The 19,158-nt window shown below is 41.5% G+C and overlaps 1 protein-coding gene across 1 annotated transcript; it reads right to left on the bottom strand.

The window, feature by feature from the left end:
• Positions 1–11,674: 11,674 nt before the first annotated feature.
• LOC137294261 (disintegrin and metalloproteinase domain-containing protein 10-like) lies at positions 11,675–14,221 on the bottom strand. Its single transcript, XM_067825267.1, has one exon. The coding sequence runs from the start codon at positions 14,219–14,221 to the stop codon at positions 11,675–11,677; it is 2,547 nt and encodes an 848-aa protein (XP_067681368.1).
• Positions 14,222–19,158: the final 4,937 nt, after the last annotated feature.

The raw sequence follows: 19,158 nt of genomic DNA, 5'->3' as shown, positions 1-19,158 counted from the left end.
CAGGTAGTAGGTGATATCGCATAGTGCTATTTCGAGTTGACCAGACGTGTTATCAGTGGTGTGTTTAAGTTGAACGGTCTCACCGTTCGTTATATCTGGAGGTGTAATGTACATATTATAATATAAATTATATATAATAATAATATGCATAAACCCAAAATATGTAACCCCCAAAGCGACAACATAAATGCCTCCGACTTCACACACATGAAAATCGTGGTGAAACAACCTTTATTGATATCTTCGAAAACTACATTATGCAAGTCAGTAACGCACAGGTGGTGGTAAACTGGAATCAACACCCAGTGCAGTTTTGGCAGAACCAACTGAACATCGCTGTGTGGTGTGCGACGACAGGGTCGGATGTATCACTACACTACAGCATAGACGAACTGACTAAGGCAGTCACCTTGTTTCATGTTTATTATCAAACGAGACGGATCTTGAAAGAAATAAGTGCTCCACTTCCCCGAGATAAAGGTTGAAGTCAGTTCAATAACCCATACGAAAAACGCGTGTACAAACGTATTTGTGGGGAGTTCATGATTCCCACGAACAGAGACTTTCACCTTCCTGGTGTGAACCACGGGCTTGGTAAACTCTACACGTTTTTCTATAAATCCAGAACATTTAGACTCACTTACACTGGTGGTCTGTACAAAACCAGATACCATATGTTTATGGGCCCCACAACAAATAAACAGATCCATGTCAGCTACATAAAGCAAACCGATCCTGGCTCAGCCACTGCCTGGACGAACATGATCTCAAAAACATCAGAGGGGTTCACTCATGCTGGCACCATTTGCTTGAATGACTCGAACGCGGAAGATCTACCTTAGGCTATAAAACAACACCAGGACACGTTACAATATGCCCGGTCAAAAGTTGTACATGGCTTTGTTGTGGGATTGTACATGGCTCCTAGCGACATGCATCTGAGAATCAATAAAATAATGGGTTACAACATTGAAATTATCATCGCCACGACTGATAAAAAATTGTGTGTAAATTGCTGATATAAACATCTCCCACATACAACCATCAACGCGTACTGGTGAAACGGGTATAGTGGCATCACCACCAGAGTCAAGGATTGTGGGGGGGGTCCTGCGGACAGCTGACTGAAAGTCTCCCCCGCCATGCAGGCGTCCAATCAGCAACACATTGATTGTAAAACAGCGCTGGTTGTTGGAGGGGTCGCTGTTGGCTTGTGTCTCATTTGGTTAAAAATCTCCTTGCCTCAACGCACACCAGTCCAGCCACAGCGACGATGAATGCCCAGATTTTGACCAAACCATGTGACAGTTTTCCCATCAGCAGTGAATCAGTATCCGTGTACAACACCTCACAGGTAGGGGCACCCCTATCCGGATACAGCTTCTTGACCTTGTAGTAAAAGTCATACATCAGGTGTTTGGATAGGTCTAGAGTACTCATAGCAACACAAACTGGGCGATTAAGTTTAATATGGGTCTTTTTCATATGTATAGCTGCCAAGTCATCATCAAATATAGTACTTCCATTGTACGCCAGACTCGCTATCAGTTTCCTGACCTTGTCTTCCTCATTCAACCTGACTAGCTTCACGTTAACACGTTTTCATAAATTCTCCATTGTTTTACCGAATATGGAGTTGTTCATTAGTTTGTGCAGGTTTTTCTCGAAGTCATTGGTGGCCACCTTTCTCAGGTCAGTGTTCATTCTAATGTAGGGTTCCGTCCAGGGGTTTTGATCAAACTTCAGTTTTCTATGTACTTTAGTCAGCTTCATACCCAGAGATAGATACAGTTGTAAATTACGATAGTAAACGATATACTTTGTTTTATTCATCAAATTCGATACCAGTTTTTCAATGGGGGACACCCCCTTACCCCCAAGCAAGTTATGGTGGTACTCAGACATGCAGTCTTGCTTAACCCTCAACCGTTCGGGTGCTAGTGGGTAACTGTTGTGAGACTGATGCAGTTCCAACGGGTACTCTAAGTCCACTTCTAGGATATAGCCGGTGGGGGAATCCGGCGTTATGCTCATGACATCCACCAGTGGTGACACCCCACACCCCATACCCCATACCCAAAGGCTGTAACCATTCGAATCCCCCTGTCGATAGATACTGACTCATAGCCCAGATGTTGGCATCGAGGTATAGTAGGTGGTTTGTAGGTTTATTAGGGTTACAGCCTTCCTCATACTTGTTGTTAGCATTAGATAACGTTTGGATACCATGGAAAACCCCCAGTGTAACCCTTTCTCAGTAAACAGATGCATATCGTAATCTGTGAATAATTCTTACTCCACTCCTGTTTTCTTCAGTAGGGCATACCGCGATAACCCAGGACTCAAATAATACCATGCGGGGTCCAACCCGTATTGCTTCGCACACGTTTTTTCTGAATATCTCAAACACATCAGCCAACAGCAACACATCCGTTTTCAAATATACAGCCTTGTTTTTCCCATACATTTTTCGCGTGTTTGTAATCATCTTGCGAGACAGACGCGTGTGACAGCTTGCTATAGATGCAGTCAATGGGAGGTAAATCTGTCTCATTAAACTTAGACCAGTCATCCATATATATATATTCATACGGTTAAAATACCCTTACGTAGCAGTAAAGCTCTAGTATTCTCTTCTGTGTACAGATTAGTTATAGTTAAGTCGTCAGGGTTATTACCCTTTACCAAGCTGTCTACAGACAACAGAAACTGAACACTATCTATGAATCTCAACCCATTTAGCGAAAAGGATATGTATCTCTCCATATTGTTTGGGATACAGGATATGTTTCCTTTGAAATAGCTTGCATAATCAAGTGTGAATCATATCCGCGTAGATTGTGAAACACCACTTTGATATGATTAAGTTTAGGAATTATTCTTAACTTTAAATTACACTCATTGTGAGTCGCACCTCTGTATTTACCAGTAATGTGACAGTGTTCTCTAACAGAATCATCATTCAGATTTTTATGGCACACATGACAATGCATGCTTTGGTTGTGGCTTTCCAATCTGCTCAAGTCATACACATTGGTGTTTTGTCGTACAATTTTTTCCTGATCACTTTCGCCTCTTGTTGTAAAGCCTTTAGAAATTTCCCAGCCACGTCTGGGCCTCTATAAATGGCGGGAGGGTTAGTTTGGCCATCGCAACGAACGATCACATACCAAAACCCACACGCTTCGTGTTCTTGATTTTTCTGCATGAAACTTTGATTAGGGGCCTGGGCCACTGTATCGATTGGTTTAATAATAGCTTCAAAATCTGTGTAGATAATGTATGGTACTGGCATCTGTTTTTTGTGGTTGATAAATTTACGTACGGCTTTCTCCCCTACACCTCGGCAATCACCTGTGTGTGAATTGAGCAGATTAGCCCTAGAAAACCTGTGGAGGCACCTTTCACCAAAGTGTTTCTTTCCCTCATACTTCGATTGATCGTACAACAGTCTACTAAAACTCTTAATCCACGGTTAGTGATATTTTCCCCCTTGTTGTATCATAAATATATTGATTGTTCTACATCCATTCTTATACAATAAAGGACTTATCTTGTGCACTATTACTTTTTTGTCCGAATACGTTTATAGCTGAGTCTGGATTTTGTTTTTCTATTTTATTGATCTGAGAGATAGGGTTCATCTATACCTTCCCAATTGATCCCATCATCTTCCAGATAACTGGAAAGTCTGTCAGAATGTGTTTCAGCTGGAAACTTAGCAGATCTTATTGCTATCCTCATACAGTTGTTACCACGGGTTTCAAAGTTAACCATAGCGTGCTTATCCTTAAAATGTTTAGTGAGGGGTAAGTATGATCCACCTCTCAACGGTAGGCGTGAATTGTAATTCTATAGGTTGTTGTTTCTTTAGTAATTCAGTGAGCTCAGACTTCCTCATACGTGAATACCCTTGCATTCCATGGTCACATGCTTACTTTTTCAACTCTTTCATAGTATCAGGTTTTTGATATCCTACCCCTAATAAAGTTAGTAACTCAGACTTCCTCATACGAGAATATTCCCGCATATCACGTTCACGTGCTCACTTTTCAACTCATGCACTGTAGTCATGTTACACTGGGTTCATAGTATATATGAATCATTTCTCTAACTGCTTGTCACTTTATTGATTGTGTGAGGCCGCAACCAGCTCTCGCACAGGTGGTGGTAAACTGGAATCAACACCCAATGCAGTTTTGGCAGAACCAACTGAACATCGCTGTGTGGTGTGCGACGACAGGGTCGGATGTATCAGTCAGCGAAGACTGTATCGAGGCTGTCTGCACTGCGTGAACCCCAACTCTCTCAGTCGGTATCGATCAATTCGCATTTAAATATTTGAGTAGTAAAGGGAATAGGCCGGCCCACAGTGGAGGCAACCCCTACAGTGGGCTTGTCTGAAGGAAGACGGGCAGTGCCTTTTTGTTTTGAACTTTTTCTAAAACGGGTCTAGATTCACGTCATATATAAATTATAGAGCTTATATTGAGCATGGTCCAGAACCGCTATTAATAATACTACTACAGAACAAGTCAGAGTTTGGAAATTTTGTCATTAGAATCTTGGGATGGCAATTATGGATATGGCATGCACCAGAACTGTTTTTGGAAAGAAGTGACTAGAAAATGTTGTGTCTGAAATAGACTGTCTAGATAGATATTTGGTAAAGAAGAAACCGAACAACAAGGCATTCAAGTTTGGCGATGAAAATATTGTGTATTCTTATCAGACTAGTTCCTTTGCCTGCAAGAATTGGGAAAAACAACTTGTATTATTGAGACAGAAGTAGTTAACATAGAATTGTCCTTACTTCTCAGTAAGTCATCGCTAAAGAAAGTTGGAACCATCCTTGATCTGATGAATGTTAGAGCAGTTCTGTTTGGGGAGCCTGTGGCCTTAGCCTTTACATCAAGTGGACACTACTGTGTCAATATCCTAAACAAAAGAGAACGAAGCCCAGTGAAGAGTTTGTAACAGAAAATGAGGTACTTCACCGACTCTATGACAACTGAAGAAAAGAAAAGAACATTAACAAAACTTTATCATCAGTTTGGACATGCTGAAATGGCTGTTGAAGAGTGCAGGAAGTCAGGATATAGAGACCTTCACCATATTGGAAGAAATTGTCAGGAAATGTGACATTTGCATGCAACATAAAAGACCTAATGCAAGACCAACTGTAGGGTTTCTGCTGGCTACAGAATACAACGAAACAGTGGCTACACAAATTAGGACAAGGCATCTGGTAGCGCCACATCATAGATGAATTTACAAGCTTCAGTGCAGGATGTATAACCACATTGAAGGCTGCTTCAGAGTTTGTTACTAATTTTATCCGATGTTGTATTGGAATTCATGGGCAACCAAAGAAACTGTACAGTGACAATGGAGGGGAGTATAATAATTCTGAAGGGCGGGATATGACAGAAAACTTCAACCTCACTGTGAAAACCACTGCCGCTTATAGACCTTGGAGTAACGGACTGCCAGAACGACAACCGAACACTCACACACACACACACTGAAAGCAAAACGGAAAAATGATTGTGACTGGGAAACAGCAATGGCTTGAGCCTTGATGGCCAAGAACTCTTTACAGAATGTTCATGCATGTAGCCCATGCCAGTCAGTTTTTTGGGCGGAATCCCAATCTACCATGGGTGTTGAGTGATAAAACCCCAACACTTGAAGGAAAGACAATGAGCAAGGTAGTTGAATCTCACATCATCACCAAGCATTCAGCAAGAAAGGCCTTTATGGAGGCAGAGTGCTCTGAAAGGATACCAAGAGCTGTTCAGAAACAGATTCACACATGTGGAGAAACAAAATATGACACAGGAGATAATCTATTACAAATGACCTGACCAGACGGAATTGAAAGGGCCAGGTGTTGTCATTGGCCAAGATGGAGCAATAGTCTTTGTTAGACATGGGGGCTCACATGTGAGAGTACATCATAGTCGACTGCTGAAAGTGATGCCGGAGATTGTTCACAAGACAAAGCAAAGTACTGATCATAAGATTCACACTCACATTGATTCACACATGTGGAGAAACAAAATATGACACAGGAGATAATCTATTACAAATGACCTGACTAAATGGAAGCTCATGTTAAAGGAGTCCTGTGGAAACTACAGAAGTGTGTGTATGACTTGGCAGATGCATCACTATATTGGTAATACAGGGTCTGTGAAGCTTTGCAGTCAAGTGAAGCAAGAGTATATCAAGTTGATCCAGCAGTGTTCTATGTCATATTAAATGGAAAACTATATTGTGTGCGCGCTAGCCATGTGCACGATTTTGTTTGGGGCGGTTCAATGCTGGACATGAAGAAGAGAAAACCTTCAAGTATGTCGCCATGACACTACTCTGTGACTGTGAGACTATTCTTCTACATCAGCAAGACTATGTGGGAAACCTAACTCGTCTGAACATAGATATGGATAGGATGTCAGAGAAGGAGGCATTCCTGAACTTGACATGTTCAGATCAAACGTTGGACAGATCTTATGGATTGCACAACAGAGCAGACCGAACATCGCTTTTGACCCATGCTGCCTGGCTTCGTCAATGAACAAAGCTACAGTGAAAACCATGAGGGAAGCCAATAAAGTCATCAGAAAACTGAAAAATGAGGATGTGACCCTGAAGTTCCAGCATCTCAGACCCTGTGAATATCTACGTTTTGTGGTGTTTAGTGATGCTTCTTTGGGCAACTTGCCTGATAGGGCGACACAAGGTGGTCATGTGGTTATGCTGGTGGGAGATGACACTAAGTTCCCTTCTTTGTGTTGGCAATCACAGAAAATCAGGCATGTTGTGCGAAGCACGTTAGCGGGTGAGACACTTGCATTGGCAGATGGAATAGATCATGGAATATTCCTTAGCACCCTCTATTCAGAAGTTACAACTGGTGGGACTAATGAAACAAGACTTCCAATTCAGTGTATTGTGGATAACCACTCTCTCTTTGACACCGTCAAGTCCACAAAGTTTATATCTTACAAACGCCTCCAGAAAACTTCTCGCCAAACGCATCGGACATCACCGAAAGATCAAGGCTACCTCCATAGCTGCCATCAGTGAACTTCACAAAACCCTCGGCACCTTCCTTGAACCAGAACTGTTCTTTTCCCTATGAACAGCCCAGACTAGCACCAACACCAAACTAGACACCACTACGAAGAATGGACATATCAAGAAGCTGCAGCAACTCACCACATCAACAACCAAGACCAACAAGATCTTACACCCTGCCACCAACAAGGCAGTTGTCAACATCAGCAACAAACCCCTTATGAACCAACAGGTAAATGTCTTAGCTAAGAGTCTCAAATTTGCTCCCACGTCCGCAAGAATTAACTCTGACATATTCATTGCTAACATCGATAAAGGCCTCCACCAACTGGCACCTGGGGGAAAAGTTGACTACCTCAGACACCAGATTACCAACATTCTGCAGAAGGCCGACCTCAGAGACCCAGCATCACCATAGCTGAGAATCAAGCCATCAACAACTGAGACAAGACCCAGACATCATCATCGGCCCTGCTGACAAGGGCAGGGCCACTGTGGTCTTAGACAAAAAACACTTCTACACTATGGTAGACAACCAGCTAAACGACACCACTACCTATAAGAGGATCGAAACTGCGAAACTGCATCGCCAACACAAGGCCACCCTGAAAACCCTGCGTGACACCTATGGACTCTCTTTTCATCAGTTTCGGAAACTCTCTCTACATCCCATCCTCAACCACCCTATCTATGAACGTGCAACAGTCAAGATCCACAAGAACCCTGTGAAACCCACCTTCTGGTATGCTCCCGTGATACTATGTTCCACAACACGGCTCAACACCTTACCCAAGTACTCTCTCCTTTAGGCAAATCTGCTAACTCATTCATCACCGATTTCTGCAGCAAAATCTGTGATATAACTAAACCTGGTTCCACTGTCAGTTATGATGTTGATCTCTTTACTAGTGTACCAAAAGAAGAAGCCTTGTCAGCACTATGACACCGAATCGACAACCTCCAACAACCCCTCAACACTAACCTTTCAACCGACTCCATCATCAACCTCACTGCCGCCTGTATCAACTCCACCTACTTTACCTGGGGTGATGAGTTCTATGAACAGATCCATGGACTCCCCATGGGTTCACCTCTATCCCCTATTCTAACTGAAATTTACATCACAGATATTGAGGAGAAAGCACTACAAACTTCACCTGTGAAACCAACCTGCTGGTACCGGAAAGTAGACGATACATTTGCCATCCTCCAGCCTGAACATGACCCCACCCAGCTCTTCACCCACCTAAACAACCAGCACCCCGCATCAAATTCACAATGGAGACCAAGCAGAACAACCAACTACCCTTCCTAGACGTCCTTGTAACCCACATTTCCTCCAACCATCTCCAAACCACTGTGTACAGAAAACCCATACGGATCAGTACATCAACTACAACTCCAATCATCCTCCCAAAATTAAGACTGGCATCATATCTACCCTTACAAGAAGAGCGGAAAATATTTGCTCCACAAACCTGAACGATGAAATCCAACACCTGAAGACAACCTTCGTAGAACTGAACAACTATCCAGCCCAAATAGTCCACAGAACCATAGCTGCTACCCTGTCACCTCCCTCTGAAAGGCCCAAACCTGAGTCATCCCCCATAACCATCCCCTATATTGGTAAACCATCACACCAAATCAGCTGAATCCTGAAACAACAAGCAGACATCGATACCACTTTTACATCATCATCCAGCCTCAACAGCCTCCTCCATGCTAACGGAAGAAAACCTAAAACCCAAAATGCATGATATACAAAATAAACTGTGATTGTTGACAGAGCTATATAGGTGAAACATCCTGACCAATCAACACCCATGTGAAAGAGCACCAGACATCAGTCACAAGGTCCGACAGCAAATCAGCCATCGCTGATCACATCCAGTCTAACCCCAATCACCTCATTAACTGGGCTGACATCCCCATCCTGCAACATATGTCACACTTGGGATTTCACTTTCCCAGCAAAGTACAAATGCCAGCACTTTCTTCGGTTGAGTCCCATCCGGGACTCGAACCCGCACCCCCAGAGCCAGGCACCCAATCGCCAGCTGGGCGGCTGGCTTTGTGTGCTGGCGATTGGGTGCCTGGCTCTGGGGGTGCGGGTTCGAGTCCCGGATGGGACTCAACCGAAGAAAGTGCTGGCATTTGTACTTTGCTGGGAAAGTGAAATCCCAAGTGTGACATATGTTGCATTTGACCACTTTCTAAATGGCACCGTGTAATCATCCCCATCCTGGACAAAAACCAAAAGGACTTCACCAAACGCAAACTCACCGAAGCCATTCATATCAAATGTAAAAAGCCTACTATCAACTGAGATCAAGGATGTTACATTCCATCAGCTTATGATGCACTCCTCCAAGCCCAATCAGCTGTATAAACTCTCTGCCTTGTTAAACTATCCCTTACATTTGTACTTCTACTTCCTCCCCCATTATCTGCCCACTGGCTTCATCACCTCAGTCCCCATCCTGTTGTTTTAATTACCTTGTTATCTTGTTGTCTTTGTTATCCTCACTACTTTGCCACCACTGTATGTTTCATTCCTGCTTGACAACGCTGCAAGAATCTGTACCGAAATGTCGCACTATCATAATAAAGAAGTTGTTATCCATAAAGTGTTTACCAATACTGACATGGCGTCTCCAATACTGACATTGTGTCTCGATATGTTCCCCAATACTCACATGGTGTCTCGATATGTTCACCAGTACTGACATGGAATCTCACTGATGTGTTCTCCAATACTGACTTTGTGTCTCACTGATGGGTCAGTTGTCATCAGTTTCATTTTACACCATAGCTACCATATTGTTTCACTATTAGCTACCCATGCTTGCCATGAAAGGAAGGCGACTGTGCTTGTCGTAAGAGGCGACTAGCAGGATTGGGTGGTCAGGCTCGCTGACTTGGTTGACACATGACATCGGTTCCCAATTGCGTAGACCGATGCTCATGCTGTTGATCTCTGGATTGTCTGGTCCAGACTTGATTATTTACAGACCGTTGCCATGTAGCTGTAACATTGCTGAGTGCGGCGTAAAAACTAAACTCACTCAGTTACCACAAAGTCTTATTCTTTGGTTTTTTTTCTTGGATTAGTATGATTTTGAAGATTTACATTTTCATCCAAAACTGAGGTTTAGTTTTACGTTCAACACCATGTATCAATATGAAACTTGTTTATGTGGACTTTGCAATAATGCCAATAACAAAAGCCTGAGTAGTCTACCTGGAATGATTAGCATTTCCTACATGAAAAAGCACTAGATTTTTCTGTTTTCAACATCTTTCAACCTTTGGTGCCTTGAAATGTGTTCATAGGATTCTTTTCTGATTTTAACATGGCTAACAGCTGTGTGCTATTGCAAATAGGCATTTTATGATTAACATAACTCAATTTTGCATGTTCTGTTTTTTGATCCAACTAAAATTACAATGGTATATATACAGTGCAATCCGGTTGTGCCCTTTGTTACATGCCTCTGGCATACTATCAACTTATCAAAGGTCAACCTTCAGTCTTAATGCCCCTGCTTATACCACATTACCGAGCTTCACATTACATTTGTTTACACCACAGGCTTCAATTGTTAAGGCTTCTGTCTTAAGCTGTGTGATGTTTACCTGATGTTGTTACCTGGCTTCACCAGGTTGTTGCAGTCCTGATCCTACACCTAAATGTCATTCTCATGATAATAAAGTTTTTGTCCATAGATGGTAAGCCTTCCTTACTGAGGGCTTATACTTGCCATTGATATACACAGGAATCTTCGGAGAAAACATTCATTTTTTTTATCTACATAACAAGTAACACAAACTCACTGAGATATTTTTAGAACAAACACCATCAAGGCTAGCCAAGGAATTACAGTCTGTTTGATTTCATTTGAGACAGTGAATTGCATGTAAATACAAAATGTAATAATTGCAATATTTTTTAACAATGGAGACCTCTTGCTTTTAGAACAGCTGGTTAATCACTGAATGGGTGCATTGAAATTTCATTTTCACAGCTGCAGCTGGCATACCTGGCTGTTATAGCAGCAAGTGGGGGTCCTCACTCCCCTCAGTAAATAAAGTGGATACAATGTAATGATCATTTATTAAACAACTTTCTTGTGCCATAGCTCATCTGAGTTTGTCTGTAGAGTTCATGTGTGCAAACTTTGGTGGTGTTGCAATCATAACATTTTGTGTTAGTGAGCAATTCATTGGTCTCAAAATCAAATGAAATCAAACAAACAGTAACCAGATTCTTGCCAACATTACATTTATTTCATGATATGAACCAGGCTTCCATCCACCCAAGGCTTAGACGAGACAGTTTTATACAAACAGTATATATAGTTCCTATTTCAATATAAAATGATTTCTTAAGGAGTGACCAAGCCCCACCTTGTCTCACATCATCCTGGTTCCCATTCCCTGGTACTGATTCTTGTAGCACCATGAATGCAGGAACATGGCCCTTAACAGTTAACACTGTCTCCTTCAAAATAGCCCCTACTCTCAATTCTGTCCAGTCTGAAAGCAATCATCTAACTATAGTTTGTTTTGCTTTTAAGACTTCAGTTGTTCATGCAGACACTGCTTGTTTTGGTCTAAGTGTTGTGAGAGATTTGACCTCCTCTAAAGGCAGAGTTACACTAAACCTTTGCATTGGAAAGTTCCTCACTAGCAACATTTTAACGGCAAAATCTTCTGAGGAACTGGACATGGCTGTCTTGATGAGTAGGGAGAGTGGGGCTGTAGGGAAGAACACTGTCAGCCTTGCAACTGCCTCAGTCACGGACTTCTGCTGCTTTGGCAAGTGACTGGATACACTCTCAAATGCTGCTTCACAGTCCTCCAGCTTGTCTTCAAACATGGTTTTGATTTGCTCGACCTTCGCTAGTACAGATGATAGTTTGCCAATCCTCAGTGCCTCTGTGTGTTCATCTGCTTTTGGTTTGAAAAACAGAGATACAATGACAGCAAGAGCTGTAGCTATGAGAATGCCCATGACTATGTAATACCAATATTTACTAAACCAGATGCCAACATTCACAACAGTTTCATCACCAAACAGTTTATTCAGGTCATCATAGATACTGCTATCATTTAGAATACACTGACCAGCATCATCACAGAATCCTTCATAGTTGAAACAAGGATCTCCTTTATGCCGGAACAGATGGGTCTTGTCACTCTGGTAAGAGCTGATGGGGGAGCAATTGCAGCTGCTTATGTTGGTGGCAATACAGCAGACATAACATGCATCTTGCAGTTTTCTTGAACATTGGCATTCCTGGAGACCGAGAGACTCACAAACACTGCCCTGGCACCTTCCTCTTCTGCACAGCCTCCGTCCTGCATCGCATAATGTTCCATCTGGGTGAAGTGCGGGGGTCGGGCATGTATCGTTGCCAGGCTGACAGGTGGATGCCAGCAGACACTCAGTGGCATGTTGACACACAGTTCGGCTGGGGGAACTGACATATTTACATCTCGTGGTGCAGCAGGGGGAGACCTTAGGGGAACACTGAAAGCCCCAGGATTTTCGTATACTGCAAGGAGGGTCAGATATGAAGATCGATGGGTGCTCAGGAGTACAACATGGATCAATGTCTTGACAAACATCATCTGACACTCCACAGTCACATTCCTCCCCTCCCTCAACAAGTGTGTTACCACAAACTGGACCAAGATCAATCTGGAAACAACTTGCACTTTTCTTCACCAAAACAGGGTAGATACTGTTGATGCTGCAGGAAGACAAACGTCGGTGGTTGGCAAGACTGCCATCATTTGTGTAGGGGTACATTAAATAGTTCCCAAAATACCCACCAGGAGAACAAGATGAGTTTTCTTTCGGATCATGGCTGCTGCCAAAGCTATGTCCAAATTCATGGGCAAGGATCAAACCTGTTGAGTACGAGGAAATTGCATTGCCATGACTGAACTGTGTGACAAGTACTGTGTTAAAGCTATAATATTTCTGATCTGGTCGATACCAAAGTCTCTTCTGGCATATTCCACCTGCAGCTCCATTTACATTGGAACTACCAACCCAAGCAAGTCCAACAATATTATCCTCAAAGTTTCTGTAAGCATATGCTACACCTAAACAATAATTACTGAAGTCATATTCAGAGAATCTATCAAGGTATGCGTACACGTCTATATTTTCATCCTTCATTCTGTAGTTCTGGTATTCTTTGTAAATGGTGATATTTCCTATTTTGAAGCCAATGTTGTCCCCACTTCCATCACCATTGAAGTCTGTCTGTCGAAATATCAGGTCAGCCTCAGCCAAACTGACAGCCATTTCCGCAATGGTTTGTCTGACGTCACCTTTACCAATATGTTGAAAATACAGGTGATCTGCCACAAGTTTAATTACACAGTTTCCCTTTGGTGATGTCGAATTTCTCTCAGTGAGTCTGGCATGCCGATCATGTTTAATGGCATAGTGTATGTTTTCGGGTATGGTCTTGTGTATAAAATCTTTATACTTTCTTAATTTCAAGTCACAGCTGTCACTTTCTGACATGACCTTGGGCATCTGGGGGTTGAGCCATCGATAAACACGACACTTATCCATGGTGTGGTGCATAAATCCATATGTAGAGTACAAGACATTGTCATTGTCATCAAGATCACACTCAAGAGAGTAGGAAATGTTGTCTTTTTGAATGAATACTTCAAATTTCCTTCCAACAAGTTTACCATATGATCTATATGCTGGAGATGTATATGCCTGTGAAGGTGAGCCCACATATATAATCGGCAAGTAATTCTTCATCGCATTTATTTCTACTGGCTGCTCGCTTCCATCCAGCAACTGCATGTCTTTATGAAATATTGAATGTCTCCTTAGAATTAGATGAAACGTCACACCAAAACTCCTGAAATATAGTTTCCGCACATAGGTGTGGCTATCCTCATGTTTGGCGTGAATGACGCTGATTAACACTTTCTCCACTTCTTGCACCTGATCAAACACCTTCTTTACTTGGGGCTTAATATTTACAGACGCCCTTGCTGTAAGACACGAGTTCCTTGTCTGTTCAAAGTCTGTGGCCGTGCATGTAATCTGACAAATCACTGAAAACACAAACAAAGAGGATGGGGGACAAGCCATTATAAGAAAAGGCTAAACCTATGTAATTTGGTTCACAATTTGAACATCGCGCTCTTCTCACTTTGAGCGGAATAAATTGACGCGTGTCTTACATTACCTGGTCGAAATCGAGGCTCTAATCGCGGTTCTACTTCCTTCCGGTCTTTTTACCGTGACGTTCAGAAAGCGATTTTTGGAAGTCGTTTGCGACATCACAATGTCTTCGCCTCTCTTAGTTATCCACACTTATCCACGACAGACATATGTGATCTCTAATTATTTGAAGAAGGTATCTGATGTGAAAAATGTGTTTCTTTCGAACGTAAGTTGACTTTATTCACTTGCGATTATGTCATTGTGTTGTGTGATTAACGGAGCTGATATTTTAATGTATATTGAAAACTTATTTCCTAAAAATAAACATCATGGGTCATATGAGGATCGTTCTTTTGAAACATCTATTTACTTCTGAAGCACAACTGATGACAGTATTTCATGATATATTTCCTCGTCGCTCCATTAGGGAAAGAGTTCATTAATCATGTAGCTAAATGTGGATATGTTTGTAATTTGCTGCACCTCCCACAACGAAGAAGAAATAAGCACTTGTTTGGCGGAGTTTAACACGACAGCTAAACAAGTCGCTGAGGTGAAAAAATATGACAGACCAAGAACAACCTAAACACTATAAACACCAATGACCATTATCATTGCATTGAATAACAGATTTATGAGGCATAAGCAAAAAGAACAGATAAAGTTGTAAATTGGTTTAGGTAGAACAGTGTGTCATGAGGCTGAGTTACAGTAACAGTAAGAAATATTAAAAATAGGGCAGGGAGGGGTCGATGGTGGTGATTGATTACAAATGCTTGAAAGATGAGGGAAATGAAAAAGCTTGTAGGACTATTTAGATTGAATCAACCTTCAACATTTGACATGTAAATGGATATATATCTGTGTAATGCAAGCAATTCTTACATCAGTAAATTCATAACTGTTATGGGAACCAGAGACATATGTATCTTTGTGAGTACTGTATGATATCAAATAGCTATAATTTATCAAAAATATATTTCTCATAGAGTATAAGTCATCATGGATGAATTGTAATATCGGCATAATTTCATTACACAAATTACATCTAAGTCAAAAACAATCACACAATGTAGGTGAATTAGTTTAAGAAATAACTACATTCACCGTACCCATTTACTGGATGGAGGTTGTATGACAAAAGACTTTTGTCTCAAAACCACAGGCACCTGTAATGAACATTTACTACTTTCACAAAACAGCAGACAGACACTCTGAAAAATGCATACTTTTGATAAATAAGGACTAATATGCTGATTATATTTTCAGGGGTATTGATGACTGTTACAGGGTGTTTGCTTTCTTTATATCCATGATTGCTAAACGTTGAATGTGTGTGTTTTATGTAACGTTGCAGTTATTTAAAGAGGCAGATTTCTTTGTGACTTGTAATGGTCGCCTCACACAGGATGAGGAGGACATTGCTGAAGGCCAAGTTTATCAGTGTGTCCCTCGATTGCTGGCAGGGAAGGGAGGTAACTAGTACAAGGCTACACAGTAGATGTGAAGGCGGCTTTTGATTTGATTTAAGAGTTCTTGCAATTCTATTTGGTCCCAGGTGATATGTAAATAAACCAGGTGCCACATATTTCTTTTCATCAACAATGCATTGTATTACTGGCATATCATTCACAGAATGTTTTAAATAATGTTTTCTTCATGCAAAAAATCTTTGATGATTTTTGTGATAAAAGGCTGAATATATTTGCAGATGTTTATCACTCACATTAAGGTGAACTGCTAATGTCATGGTATTAATTATTTCACCAACCTAGTTCAATGTTCGAAAACACTCTGTTCATGGGTTCCAGGATTTGGGTCTATGCTGCGAGCAATTGGAGCTCAAATTGAAAAGACAACAAGCAGAGAAGCATGCAGAGATCTGAGTGGGCGTCGAATGAGGGATGTCAACAATGAGAAGAAGTATGTATTCGGCTGCTGTTCAGCATTTGCAAGTCTTTAACCTGGCCCTACCACCCCTGGTTGTTTTTATACACATTTGCCTGCCCCTACCAGCCCCTGGTTATTTACACTGGGCTGAAACACTCTCACTAAAGTTTATTTCCATTTATCGCCATTGTAGCATATAAATATTCAGTCATTCTGCAAACAGTTGACGAGATTTCAGAAAAACCATAAAGGGAAACAAACTACTTGTTGAGTAAAAAATACAAGCTGAACCTAATGAAGTGCACAAATTTTCAAAATCCATAATTTCAAAGTAAGCTGTCAAATATGTTTTCTTGTAACTCATTTGGGCATAGAAGCAACAAAAATTCAAGAAATAACTCACAACTTTGATCTGCCATAACTTAGTGTATTTTGCTTGCAACTTCTGCAATGTTCTGCACGTATATTTATATACCTATACAACTGTCCCTACCATCCTCCTGATTACTGTCAATCATTAAATTTTTGCGACATGAGCATGATATTTTTGCAAAAATTGCAAATGACTTAAGCTTGGAAAAATATCATGACGCAGTTTGCTGGTATAATGCAATGAATAATCAGCAAACAACCTGTCCTATCTTCACTTTACTGTTCACCACTTCATATATATTAACAATAGATCTAGACAATACATCTATTAAGCAATGACAACAACGCGAAGAGTGACTAATTACTAGCATTACTTGTACTCACGTGGCACGTGTCAAACAATGGATACCTGAACAAAAGTCACTCAATCAGTACATCCGATACTCCAGACAGGCGCCAACCTCACAACACACATTTCTTGGAGACCATCCAGCGGGCGTGGATAGCTTTCATGACACTTATCTGAAGATCAACACTGACAACAGTTTCGCTGACACTGACTAAACTGGTCCTTAATCAGTGCCAATTTATTAGAGTCCTACCATTTAATTTAATCCCTTTGAACTGTTTTAAGCTTATATGTCCTATGCAGCAAGTGTTGTTTTTAGGAAAACATCACTGATTGCATACATGCAGAAGTACTCCACTAAATGGTATTCAAGACTAGCGGCAAACTTTAATATGTGATTGGATTTACTTCAGATGATTTCGTGATTTACAGCATTTACATACACATACCCTTGTCCCTTACACCCCCTGGTTATTTATATACACATACCCCTGTCCCTTACACCCCCTGGTTATTTATATACACATACCCTTGTCCCTTACACCCCCTGGTTATTTATATACACATACCCTTGTCCCTTACACCCCCTGGTTATTTATATACACATACCCTTGTCCCTTACACCCCCTGGTTATTTATATACACATACCCCTGTCCCTTACACCCCCTGGTTATTTATATACACATACCCCTGTCCCTTACACCCCCTGGTTATTTATATACACATACCCTTGTATCTTACACCCCGTGGTTATTTATATACACATACCCTTGTCCCTTACACCCCCTGGTTATTTATATACACATACCCTTGTCCCTTACACCCCCTGGTTATTTATATACACATACCCTTGTCCCTTACACCCCCTGGTTATTTATATACACATACCCTTGTCCCTTACACCCCCTGGTTATTTATATACACATACCCTTGTCCCTTACACCCCCTGGTTATTTATATACACATACCCTTGTCCCTTACACCCCCTGGTTATTTATATACACATAACCTTGTCCCTTACACCCCCTGGTTATTTATATACACATACCCCTGTCCCTTACACCCCCTGGTTATTTATATACACATACCCTTGTCCCTTACACCCCCTGGTTATTTATATACACATACCCTTGTCCCTTACACTCCCTGGTTATTTATATACACATACCCCTGTCCCTTACACCTCCTGGTTATTTATATACACATACCCTTGTCCCTTACACCCCCTGGTTATTTATATACACATACCCCTGTCCCTTACACCCCCTGGTTATTTATATACACATACCCCTGTCCCTTACACCCCCTGGTTATTTATATACACATACCCCTGTCCCTTACACCCCCTGGTTATTTATATACACATACCCCTGTCCCTTACACCCCCTGGTTATTTATATACACATACCCCTGTCCCTTACACCCCCTGGTTATTTATATACACATACCCCTGTCCCTTACACCCCCTGGTTATTTATATACACATACCCTTGTCCCTTACACCCCCTGGTTATTTATATACACATACCCCTGTCCCTTACACCCCCTGGTTATTTATATACACATACCCTTGTCCCTTACACCCCCTGGTTATTTATATACACATACCCCTGTCCCTTACACCCCCTGGTTATTTATATACACATACCCTTGTCCCTTACACCCCCTGGTTATTTATATACACATACCCTTGTCCCTTACACCCCCTGGTTATTTATATACACATAACCTTGTCCCTTACACCCCCTGGTTATTTATATACACATACCCTTGTCCCTTACACCCCCTGGTTATTTATATACACATACCCCTGTCCCTCACACCCCCTGGTTATTTATATACACATACCCTTGTCCCTTACACCCCCTGGTTATTTATATACACATACCCTTGTCCCTTACACTCCCTGGTTATTTATATACACATACCCCTGTCCCTTACACCTCCTGGTTATTTATATACACATACCCTTGTCCCTTACACCCCCTGGTTATTTATATACACATACCCTTGTCCCTTACACCCCCTGGTTATTTATATACACATACCCTTGTCCCTTACACCCCCTGGTTATTTATATACACATAACCTTGTCCCTTACACCCCCTGGTTATTTATATACACATACCCTTGTCCCTTACACCCCCTGGTTATTTATATACACATACCCCTGTCCCTTACACCCCCTGGTTATTTATATACACATACCCTTGTCCCTTACACCCCCTGGTTATTTATATACACATACCC

Source organism: Haliotis asinina, chromosome 8 (genome assembly GCF_037392515.1).
Source record: "Haliotis asinina isolate JCU_RB_2024 chromosome 8, JCU_Hal_asi_v2, whole genome shotgun sequence".
NCBI lineage: Eukaryota > Metazoa > Mollusca > Gastropoda > Lepetellida > Haliotidae > Haliotis > Haliotis asinina.
Note: the sequence above shows the minus strand (reverse complement) of the source record. Positions and strands in the feature narration are given on the sequence as shown.